The 12493-nt window shown below is 43.9% G+C and overlaps 1 protein-coding gene across 3 annotated transcripts; it reads left to right on the plus strand.

Annotated features, from left to right (window-relative positions):
* Positions 1-11949, plus strand: vrk1 (VRK serine/threonine kinase 1). 3 transcript variants are annotated; one of them, XM_079175103.1, is made up of 13 exons: positions 1-84; positions 725-884; positions 1124-1179; positions 2504-2573; positions 3160-3247; positions 3739-3847; positions 4623-4715; positions 5384-5516; positions 6331-6451; positions 6604-6662; positions 8122-8291; positions 10597-10693; positions 11617-11949. In XM_079175103.1, exons 2-13 carry the CDS (start codon positions 725-727, stop codon positions 11781-11783), a joined length of 1323 nt encoding a protein of 440 aa, XP_079031229.1. In that variant the 5' UTR covers positions 1-84; the 3' UTR covers positions 11784-11949. The 3 variants fall into 3 exon arrangements, with proteins under 3 accessions (XP_079031229.1, XP_079031228.1, XP_079031230.1); XM_079175102.1 differs by lacking the exon at positions 1-84 and having other exon boundaries at positions 347-884; XM_079175104.1 differs by lacking the exons at positions 1-84; positions 11617-11949 and adding an exon at positions 11118-11591 and having other exon boundaries at positions 347-884.
* The last annotated feature ends 544 nt before the right edge of the window (positions 11950-12493 follow it).

Raw genomic sequence — 12493 nt, forward strand, 5'->3', positions numbered from 1 at the left:
ACGCTACTTCCTGACCGGTAGTTTTGCGGGAAGTTTGGTCCTCATACGGCTCAGGGCTTAACATTCCATAAACACCAAGTCAAGGTGCGTATTCATCCTATCATTTAATACAACATGAAAGCGATGCTTAGTCCAACGGACAGCGTCGCAGGTATCCAGGAGCTGTTCTTATTAAACCTCATGTAGCAGCTAACGTGAGATTTCGATGCTAACGAGACGGCGCGGTTAGCATTACAGCTAACTTTAATCGACATTTATAAAAGCGTAACGTTACTCTGTCCGCCACCTCACGTAGCGTTTCTCGAACTGCTCTTCCCCCTCAACGCCATTTTGTCATAGGAAATGAGACTGCTATATTTACACTACACACACTGGCATGTTGTGTTAGCTAAACATATGTTTATCCAACGTGAAAGCAGCAGGTAACGTGAACGTTACTACTGGGTAACGTGCGAAGCTAGGTAGGGGTTAGCTAACACTAGTAACTTCACTGGTAAATAGAAGAACGTGACACCCATGTAGCACTGAAAGTGAAACTTCTCATGTGTTATTTACGTGTCGATACGTTCGAATTCCGGTCACATGCGTCATACGCTAACAGTGTAACTATTAGCTCCTTGTAACTAACATTACGCGTAGAAAACCTACGCACAAGATCCATTCGGCTGTAAATCCTGGAGTACGTTAGCGTTAGCATGTGATGCTAGATAACTGTGCATTGCAGATGCCTCCTAAAGCCAAGGCGGCAGGGAAAGGCCGAGCTCCAGCTAAGAGGAAGCTGGCAGAGGAGTTCCCACCCGGCGAGGTCCTAACAGACACCGGGAAGAAGACCTGGAAGTTGGGGGCTCCGATCGGCCAGGGGGGCTTCGGTCTCATCTATCTGGGTAATAATAGATGGAAATAAATCTGTTCAAAAGTCAAACGTGTAATGTGAAAAGACATCTATAGATGATTTGACTGCAGACTTGTTCTCAAACAAGACAGCATAATTTATAATGCTTAGCTATTCCATGTGTTTAAATGTAACTTTCTGCTGTGCAGGATAGAACCTGCAAAGCCTGCCATTGCAACAATGTGTTTAACGTTCCTCTAACTTGTGAAATGATTCCTTTCTCGTCCCCAGCGGATGAGAATTCTGCAAAAGCAGTGGGTGCTGAAGCTCCGTATGTCATCAAAGTGGTAAGACTCTAAACAACCTCTAACATGTCTTTTTCTGTCATCCACGTCACATGTGCACTTAACTACATCCTTTAACGTAGCGCACATTGAGTTTCTTTGTAAGAAAGCATTCTAAATAAATACAATTGCCTTTCCCGAACAGCAGTATTGAAATATTACATCTTGTATAATATTTCTGTATTTGCATTAATGTGCCAGAGTGTCTTGATTAGTCAGGTATGTAGTGCACTTTATTAACTGAAAACAGAGTATTTTAATAATAACTGTCAAGGAATGCTATCATGAATGGTATCATGTTGTGTTTCGATATCACCATACACTGTGATAGGGGACCGTGTCCATATTTCTCACCCTCTAACCTGTGGTGTGCAGTCGTTGGACTGTGCTCATGTGCAACTGTTAACAGAAGACATCAGACGACACATCTGCCAGTCTTTGTCGCTGCTATTTGTTTGAAGTTGGTTGGTGTGTCAAAGCCCCCAGGCTGTGTTCAGACCAACATGAGCAGTACATCCCAAATCCTTCTTCTTCTTCATTTCAATGAGAGCTCTGTGCTGGCACTGCTGGGGCCAAATTACAAGGTTCCAGCAAAAAAAAGAAAAAGTAAACTTGACTGGACTAGTTGTAGAGGTCTGGGGACTAGTTGTAGAGGTCTGAGAACTAGTTGTAGAGGTCTGGGGACTAGTTGTAGAGGTCTGAGGACTGGTTGTAGAGGTCTGAGGACTAGTTGTAGAGGTCTGAGGACTACTTGTAGAGGTCTGAGGACTGGTTGTAGAGGTCTGAGGACTGGTTGTAGAGGTCTGGGGACTAGTTGTAGAGGTCTGGGGACTAGTTGTAGAGGTCTGAGGACTAGTTGTAGAGGTCTGAGGACTACTTGTAGAGGTCTGAGGACTAGTTGTAGAGGTCTGGGGACTGGTTGTAGAGGTCTGAGGACTGGTTGTAGAGGTCTGAGGACTAGTTGTAGAGGTCTGAGGACTACTTGTAGAGGTCTGAGGACTGGTTGTAGAGGTCTGGGGACTAGTTGTAGAGGTCTGGGGACTAGTTGTAGAGGTCTGGGGACTAGTTGTAGAGGTGTGGGGACTAGTTGTACAAGACAGGGACTAGATGTACAGGTCTAGGACTAGATGTTATCTAGGGACTAGTTGTAGAGGTCTCTGAACTAGTTGTACATGTCTGGGACTAGTTGTAGAGGTCTGGGACTGTGAACAGTCATACACAGGACTTTTTGAATAGTTCTTCATCATTTGACCTGCACCTGTTCCTGCAGCGCTCACACTGGTGGAGTTGAGTGTAGACATAAATGCAGTTGTTGTTGTGTCCACAGGAGCCCAGTGACAATGGACCGCTGTTCTCTGAGCTCAAGTTCTACATGAGAGCTGCTAAGCCTGACCTGAGTAAGTCGACTTATCATTCCTTATACACACACACACACACAGACACCTAGCAGTACGACACGAAGCTAAAGGGAGCCGTGTGATCATAACACAACACAGTCTCTCACCACCAGGGCAAACAAATAAAAGAAAGCCAACTTTCTTAATTAAAAAAGACAATCTTGTAGCAGAGGCACGGAGGGGCCCTGCAGAGGAAGGGAGGCTTTTGGTGGCAGCTCCATTGGCCCCCAGGCCACAGCTTTGCATTTTATATAATAACAATCCAAATGTCAATCTCCCCTGACAATTAACTATTATATTACTAAGGAACCAAAGGCTCATATTTTATTCATGCTGGAATCTCACGTTGTTGGTAAATATTTGTCCCAGCAGCAGATTAGCTTGCGGCCGCGCTGCCCGACAACCCCCCCCAACAGAATCATACTCTTATTACTTTGAGCATCACAGCCACCACCCACTTACACCAGCTCCAGTTAGCTGTGTGCTGTCTGTGATTTACATGATGTACATTTCAGAGATTTACACGCATGCTTTCTGAATAGTTTGGCCATAAAACTCTTCTGATGAATGTCCTCTCGTCCTGCAGTTCAGAGCTGGATGAAGTCTCACAAGTTGAAGACTCTGGGTGTTCCCAGGTACTGGGGCTCAGGTCTGCATGAGAGAGGAGGGAAAAGGTAAGGCTCTGACCAGGAGGACCCATTCACCGGGGGAACGTGTGTCATTGGTCACTTTTAGTTTCATCTTCCAGCACACTTATAGTCCTACAAAAGAGAAAAACAACTCCTGATGAAGGATTTTGACTTTTCTTTGGAAACGAACAGTTCCAGGCTTAGGGGGAGTCGCAGTTCATGAAAAGATTTAAAGTCTTTATTAATTTAACAGCTTTTGCATATACAGACTTATTTTCTAAATGAATTTGATTATTGACTCAATAATAATAATAATAATAATAATAATAATAATAGCAATGTAGCCATTCCAAAAAGCCTCACATCTGATTTGCCTTAAGCTGCAGGAACCCTGTCTGACAGATCTGAAATGAATGATTGGTCCATTGGAAGGTTCTGCTGTTGTGCTGTGTCACATAATCTATTGATTTACTGCAGATAACACAGGGACACCAGCGGTTTAGTAACGGGGCATGTATGTTCTTTGTGCCTTCCAGGTACAGGTTCATGGTCATCGACCGGCTCGGCACAGATCTGCAGAAGAAGTTTGAAGAATGTGGAAGGAGGTTCCCCAGAAAACTGGTCCTGCAGCTCGGTCTTCGACTGGTTGGTTATTTCATCATCACATGGTTTCACTTCGCTTTCATGTTTTCCACTGAACTGCAATGGCTTTCACAGACAGCTGGCATTCATACATGACAAGAAAGCAGACAAAGGACTGTCGTAAATGCTTCAGTTCGGAATCTGATCGACTCTTCTGATCGTCCTTTATTCAGACTAAAGATCAAACTATTATTTATTATTATTAATATCAGCTGATAACCATCGGTGGCCACCTGTGACCAGATCAATATGCAGCAATTAACTTCAGCAAATTGAATTAAAGGCAAGGCGGCAAAACACAAACCTTAAAACTGGATGAATGTAGCGCTTTGAAATGCTCATTGAGTCAATGAAGCCCCGGTATAATAATAATAATACTTTAATTTTAGATAGCGCGTTTCTAAATACCCAAAGACGCTTTACATAGCGCAGAACAAAAAAAAAAAAAAAAAAATATATATATATATATATATATATATATATATATAAAAGTTATCAACTGTGTGTTTTTTTACCACATTCACCTGCAGTGTCTCCCCTTAATAGGAATATAAAGTACTGGAATATGCCTGAAAAAAATAGGCGCTAGCTGTGCGACCCCGATGAGTCACTCGATCGCCGTCTTCCATCTCCTGCAGTGATGCTGCTGTACGGCTGCAGTAGAGCGTCCTTTCAACATTTGTCCAAACTGCTCAGATGTCATTCATCTCCTCTGCCCACCTCCAGTACATTCACATTCCCTCCTGCACTAACACCTGCTTTTCTTTTCCTTGTTTAGCTGGAGACTCTGGAGTACATCCATGACCACGAGTATGTGCATGCTGACATCAAGGCATCCAACCTCATGTTGAGCCACAGCGATCCCAACCAGGTCAGTAGAAGTTAGAGCTTCCTGTGACTAAAGTCATCGCGTCCTCTTTTGAGTCTCCAGAGCCTGAAACATTTGTTAATGTTGGTGATCTAAGGGGCTCCTCTGACCCCAGCACTGCTGCCTGAAGCAGCGAGGTGATTGGGTTTTTTGATCGTAACACGCTTGTGCTGCTTCATTAGATTCAATTAAGGCCTGGAGAGGAGGGTGGGGGGGGTGTGTGTGTGTATGTGTGTGTGTGTGTGTGGGGGAGATTAGATGGCAGCAGCTAAGCGCTTTTTCTAGCAAACAAGGCAGGGACAAATATTTAATTTGATGATTAATAATGTATCATTGGTAGTGTTATTAAAGAGCTATTTATAAATGACAATTTAAAAACCTGGCCCCTCAGGATTTAATATTAGGTACGGTTGTTTTTTTATTCTTTTTATTTGTGTCTGCTACTTTTATGTTTTGCCCTGGAGTCACTGAGATGTATGTTTGGTCTTATTTCTGCATGTTTCTTAATTAAATTCAATAACCAACAGTGGCTTATATGCACAATGCAGACTTAATAATAACAATAAAGTTTATGTAGGTGGAATTGCAATTTAAATTCCTCCTGGAAACAGCGCACATGTATAGAGTGTTGAATGGTCTCTGTGCATGTCTGAATCAGTGTCACTTTCTAGGTGTACTTGGTCGATTATGGGCTGGCATATAGGTACGCGCCCGACAGTGTCATAAAAGAGTACAAGGAGGACCCCAAGAGATGTCACGACGGTACCATCGAGTTCACGAGCATCGACGCCCACAAAGGAGCAAGTAGGTACACGTGCACTACTAGTAGCTCTGTAACGTTAAAGCTGACTGCCAGGGCTTTGATTCTGTGATCTGGTCTCACACACACAGAGGATAAACTGACAGGTGGGATGTTGAACCTGGAAACATGAACATTACATGTGTTATTATTCATGTGAGGTACCTTTTCCTCTTGAAAGGCTCCGTATGAGTTTGGTTTGGTTATCGAGGCAGAAAGAGAAGGCCACGTTAGCTGCTACTCGTAGCTCGTAGCAGATGTACTTCCTCACTTTGAGGCAGTCTCCCAAGTGCTAAAAAAACTGCCTTCCAACTTGTTAATTGGAAGAATCCATCTTTGTTCACTTCTTCCACCTCCTGTCTTAACATTCAATTTTCCTTGAGAGAGACACTGAACCCCGAGTGGCTCCTCAGGAGCTTCACAGCCGGCCTCTGCTCCTAAATCCTCAGGCTGGGGAAATACAGAAGTCAAATGTAATGAACTGTATGTACCTGTTAAAATAACTTATAATTACTGTTGTTTTACAGGGTAAATCTGTTGAAGTCCGACATTTTTCATAATACCACTCGTATAACACATTTTAGATTAAAAATACATTTGAGAACATAATTCCCCAAGCCGCATGGGATTGATAGGAATCTCCTCATTTCAATCATTTTCCAAAATGTGGAACTCCTCCTATAATGGATTTGTTGTAAGATGGAAACATTCACAATGGTGGTAACGCTGCATTTCCCCTCGTAATGCTGCTGTTGCTATTCATGGCAGTGCGAGCGGCTGCCAGTGTTTGCCTCCTCTGATGTGCTTGTTTGGCTCCAGCTGCGTGTAGGCGGAGCGACCTGGAGATCCTGTGCTACTGCATGGTCCAGTGGCTGTGTGGACGGCTGCCCTGGGAGGACAAGCTGCAGGACCCGCTCTACGTCAGGGACTCCAAGATCAGGTGGGAGGGGCTCACCTGCATGCTCTTGCATTCTGTCACTGAACTGCATCTAGGCAGGAAAATGTTTGTGAGTGGTATTAAACTGAGAATGTTCAAACTTTTATGGAAAAAAAAATACTAATAATCTCGCCGCTTGTTGTTTTTTCTTACAGGAGCCAAGAAAATATCTCTGAATTTATGACCAAGTGTTTCTCCTCTCAAGACAAGCCAGGTAAGAAAGACAGACTTGTCATGGCTATTAAGAATATAAACCAGTAAAAGAATTAGCTAGTATTACCCATGACCCTCCACTTCCTCCAGCTGCTTAATAGCCCGGTAGTACAGCGTTGTTTGTAGCTTCCAGCTGTGTGTGATGAGGATTGAACCAGTCCTTAGACACAATGAGCATTAATAGAACAGGGTCCAGACCAAAGCCCCTCACCATACCCAGCCAACATGTGCACAGAGGTGTACACACACACAAAGTGTCCTCGCTGCTTCCTCCTCATTTAAGTCGATTTTAAATATAGCCCAATATCACTAAATGGTCATTTCTTTTCATCTTTTTTTTTGTTATATTTGTTTAAATTCTCGTTTCGTCCAGACGGCAATCAATGACTAAAATCTTCTAATATATCATGTTTTAAAATAAATAATTTTGGTATCTGTGACTGTCGCAGGATTGTAATTAGCCCATCCAATAAGTTCTGTTCAAAGTTGTACAATAATGAATGAGAAGCCAGAGTCCAAACCATGAATGGGAGCGCAAATACTGACTAACTGCCATGCTGCGATGCTGAATCGTTGAGGTAAAAATCACCAGGAACGTGAAATTAACTTTAGTTTTTGTGGCAGTAGCTTCACAATACAATGACGGTATGTACATCTGGAGTCTTTGCGTTATTCTCTGATCAATTTGTCATCATTTCTAAGCATATGAGAGTCTATTTCATAGACAAGTCCTAGCCATAGACTGCATGTCTTTTGAATCAGACTTCCACAGAGAGAACACTATCCCTGTCTGTCAAAAGGAATGCCATCTTTTATTTATTTATTTATTTATTTATTTATTTTATTTATCCACACCAACTATAGCCCTTCAGAGTGAGACCTGCTGGATTCTCATCAGGATAGAAGTCCCGACGACACGCCGCAGTAAACATTTAGAGTTCCGACTGTAAATGGCGACTTTGGCGTCTGTTGTCTCGCGGCAGTAAGAGTTGCCATTTTCTTGTTGGCACTTTGACCTGCAGGCAGCGCGTCGGCTCAGGCGGAGGAGACGGAACGCGGAGCGTCACACCTCCTTCCTTCTGCTCCGCTGAGCACAACCAAAGTGTTGTTTACAACTCCATCTGTGAGTGTGTTTGTGACCGCGTGGCAGGTCTGAGGAAAAGTCACACCGCACAGAATGAGGCGGGACGCTGCGACCGGAGGAGAACATTATGGTGACGAAGAGAGAGACGCCGAGTCCAGTGAGGGTCATTTATGTAGCCCCCCGTCACGAGGCACAGACGGAAGCACTTCAAGACTGAACGGTGGTAGGCGGTGTACAAACAAAATAAAGACGAGCACAACACAAATAAGATATGAGAGACACACTTACCCGGTACCCCTGATGGTGGCATAGAGGCAAGGAGCTGGTTGCAGGCTGTAGTTTACGATGACCACGTTGTCGCTCTGTTGTGTTGCAGCTGAGATCCAGAAGTTCATGGAGGAGGTAAAGTCTGTGGGGTACCAAGACAAACCGCCGTACGAGAAGCTGCGCTGCATCCTGCAGGCCGGACTGGAGGCCATCCAGGCTAAAGATGACGGCAAGCTGAAGTTCACTCCCGTCAGTGAAGGTGTTTCACCCCCCGCCCAGGTGAACACACACACACACACACACACTCTGAAACACACAACAGATCACAGATTAACTACAGTCTGTTACACCACAGGCTTGTCAATCATGTCGTACCGTGTGGCCCATGTAGACAGGCTAATGTTGCGCTATGGCTAGCCCTTTGGCTAAGCTACCGCAGAGGTGTTGGCAGAAGTCCTGCATCCCAAATGGTACTGAAGTAAAAGTACTGAAGTATTATCAGCAAAATATACTCTTTTATAGCTTCATAGTGAGCGTCCGCTCCTTGTGTAGCTCGCTGGCCCACAGCTTTACTGTTCAGGTTCACTCTCATCGCTTTGTGTTGGTTTCAACCTCAGCTGGCAGCTCTAAACTCACTGTTCTCTACCTGCTCAGCAGCGTCACAGATCGGATCAGGACAACAGCAAAAAGGGAGCAACGATAACTTTTAGAGATCCCTCATCACGAGTTTTTGCCGTTGATACTGTTTAGTTGTTTGGTTAAAGCAGCTGGTCTACAACGCTCCAGACTATTTATTCTAAAGATCATTTCAACCGTTCTGAAGTCAGTGTAAACCATCAGAAATACGAAATATTATCCTTTTACTTTGTTAAAGTAAATTATAGTGTTTTCTTGAAGTGTGACCTCATGCTGAAGAGCATGGTTGTATTTAGATATTATTTAACGTATACAAATATTACTGCAAATCCAGTAAAAGAGGCTGAAGTGCAGGAATGTTCTTAATACAGTTATGTACAAATGTTGTTCATCTTTAATTATGAAGTGTTAGAATATGTCTTTATCATCCAGTAAAGTTAGAACATCAAACGTTCATAATAAAACAGAATGTGATGGCTGACGGTACATCTGATGCAGTCCTGCTTCTTTCTCTCCCCTCCATCTCTTGTCCTCTGTCATTTCTCTGTGATGACATCCCTTCATTCATCTTTATTTAATGTCAAATAAACTAAACTGTCACGGTCCGTCAGCCACCGGTGCTTCCTAGTACTGCGGTAGTTATTTGTATTACTAAGCCTTGGTTAAAAAACGTCCTCCCATCTGTCCTTTTTTAAAGGGTACAGTTAATCTTATCAATATAAATGCTTATGAATTATTAAAATGTCTTGAAGTGAGTTGTTAGTTGTCTGATGTACTTCAGTTCTCAGTGACGTGTTTCTTAAATGTTCACTTCACTCATCAATATTTTTATATGAACAATAACAAGATGTCTCTGTCTGTCTGTCTCTCTATCTCGCTGTCTCGCTCTCTCTCTCTCACACACACACACACACACACACACACACACACACACACACTCTCGTATATATAAATGTCTCTCTCTCTCTCTCTCGGTGCATATGGAAGATGTCACCGGGGACATGGAGTTTTCATCCGAAAGGTTACCGGGCCCTAGCGCTGGTTATTGTATATAATTATCCCGCCAATCTGTTCACCTCAGCGGGCGCCGTGTGGTGATCATGGGGTAGCAATTGTCAAAATGGAGGGAAAAATGTAAGGGGGGGGGGGGGGGGTGCAGGCTCAGAGTGTAGCTTCATTATAGAGGCCCAGGAAGGAGGGGGAGGAGTTGATTGCCTTCATTAAGTGCATGCAGTCCTGGTTGATGGGGAACTCTGTGCTGCACTAGCAGTGCTTCTGAGAGGCCTCCATCTTTGTTGACCTCACTGTTTAATCTCACGAGTGTTTCTGTTTGATGTGGTCTAATCAGCGGAGCACATGGTTTGACGGGTTAGTATCTGGTCGTGGTGGCTGGTGAGATGTCTTTCCAAACAGAAGGCCTCAGTGTTCATCAGATGACACTGGAGGCACCGTGAGAGCTTCTACAAACTCTGCTTCTGGATTTGGGTTGAAAACTAAAATGTCTCCATTTAAACATTCAGAGGACGGTGTTGTACTCTGCAGGTGGCAGTTGTCTTATTTTGAAAGACTTGTGGACACGGATGTCTGATATCTGGCTGAGACTGACTCAAATAGCTGGATGGGGTGCCTGATCTATTTACTTCATGTGTTTCTACTCTATCAATTATAATCTGGAATATGAATTCCTGTTTAAGTCCGATTTGCTGCTTCATTTAAAAGGTTTAATTGTAATTCAAGATAATTTTGAAGTTGCTGGTTTATGTTCATTTTAATAATAAATGACAATTTAATAAATATGTATCTATATATGAGTTACATTTTGTTTTACAGAGCCTGGTCACTTCTACACACTGAGGTACACATCGTATTACCCCCCCCCCCCCCCCCCCCCCATTCTCCTCTCGTCACTAACTAGTTGATGTCCCCTCCCCTCATTTTGCTCTTCCAGAAGACCAGCAAGAGAAAGATGAAGGTGTCCGATGAAGCAGATGAGAGTGAGACGGACGGAGGACCCGTCAAGAGAAAGAGAGTCACAAAGAAAAAAGGTAAATATTTCCTTCTTTAGTCTTTTCCTCAGCAGGAGCCGTTATTCTTTGTTGCTGAGTTACTGGTACGTCATTCAAGTTCAAGGCACTTTCATTGGTTGCCAGCCGTGCTGTCAATCATGATTGGTCAAGCAGATGTGACCAAATGCAAAGCCAACTTTACGCGTGGTTGCATACATAGTCACTGCAAAGACTCGTTTCTTTTGGGGTTCATACCTCCGTGGAGGACCAGCCAGCGTGTGGCTCGCTAGATACGCTGAACGTTACCGAGTGCCTTCAGCTGACTTTAGGAACCCAGACACATCGGCACCTGGGATTCCCCCAACACGTACAAAGCATTAATCGTGGTTATTCTGGCTATGGTTGATGAAACATTGGTATCTATATGAAGGTAAGCCCCTCCCCCCCACCTCTTCCTCTGCAGAGCGTCGATCGCTAGTGACGCAATGATGATCCAGCGGCCTTCACGTCTCTATTGTTCTCCATGTTCACCGGAGTCGAGGTTGAAGTCTCCGAGATGGATGTTTCATCTGAACAAATTAAAAAGACTTCCAGAGCAGCTGTGGCAGCTCCTAACGAGGAAGAAGAGGAGTGCATCAGTGTTAGGGGTGTCAGCTTCCTTCCTTCATTTTCCCATTTGATAGCCTGACAACCATCAACTGGTAACTAACCACTCTACAAGAAATGGAAGAGACGCCTTTTCCTTTTTCTCCAGTGTTCCACTGACTTAATGAGCCGCATTTCAAAGAGTCTTTGTGCTTTTATTTAAATGAACCTATAACCCAATATGCTTTACCAGTCACAATGTCTCCACGGTTAACTAAGTTCACACTGACAGAAGTCAAAGACATCAGTAACAGCAAGCAGCTGTCAAATGATTACATGAAGAACAGTGCTTGAACATGATGAATTTCCCTCAACAGAAGTCAATGGAGTGAAGAAAAGTCCCAAAAAAACTGCGAGACCAAAGAAGGTATCCAGCACTGGAAAAGCGAGCGACCCCAAATCCAGACTGGTAGACACGGGCACCCAGACAACACCTGGACTGGTCCTGAGATCCAGAGGCAGACCCAAGAAGAGCAGCCCCTAAGCAGCCACCGCCACACTCCTCCAGCAGTCCTCCTGGCGCTCCTCTGCTTCTTAAGAGTCTCCTTTTCAACTTTTATATGGTTTCTGTCTGTCGCACACTGCTACATGTTGATGTTTGATTGTATTTGGTGTGGTTGAAGCCCGATCTATTGTAATAAAGAGGAAGTTAAATTGTCAATCTTCTGGTTTTAATTAACAGATTAACTCCGCCTCCTTCTAAAAGGAGTGAAGTCGCTGGTCTGCTGGAGTGAAGACCTGTGAAGGGTTTTAGTGAGGAAAGCCCAGTTGTGATGCATTAACTTGAGTTGAAAGAAAAAAGGATTTTTGAAGATGCAACTACTTTAAACACTCAAGCCAGATGAACGTGAATGTCACGTTTGACCTTTAAAGGAATAAATGCACCACTGCTGAGCTAATGCATATGTTTAAGAGCAGACGGCACATTTTCTGAATAGATGTGGTCAAATCTATATCGGGGGGGCGGGCTTGCATTTGCAAATAAGTGCAGCTCTTTGTCCTCCTGTCCATCTCTGTGCTGCTGCTGAAATGTCACATTTCTCAGCGTTCGGCTATGACGGACATTTTTTCAAATAGTTGTGAAACCAGCGTCAAATCGTCTTGAGTTTCCATCAGAGTGAGTGTACAGGAGAACATTTCACACATGAGAAGCTGCTGACGAGCTGTCCCCCCCCTCCATCCACACTTGTCCTC

Source organism: Pholis gunnellus, assembly GCF_910591455.1.
Source record: "Pholis gunnellus genome assembly, chromosome: 15".
NCBI classification, from domain to species: domain Eukaryota; kingdom Metazoa; phylum Chordata; class Actinopteri; order Perciformes; family Pholidae; genus Pholis; species Pholis gunnellus.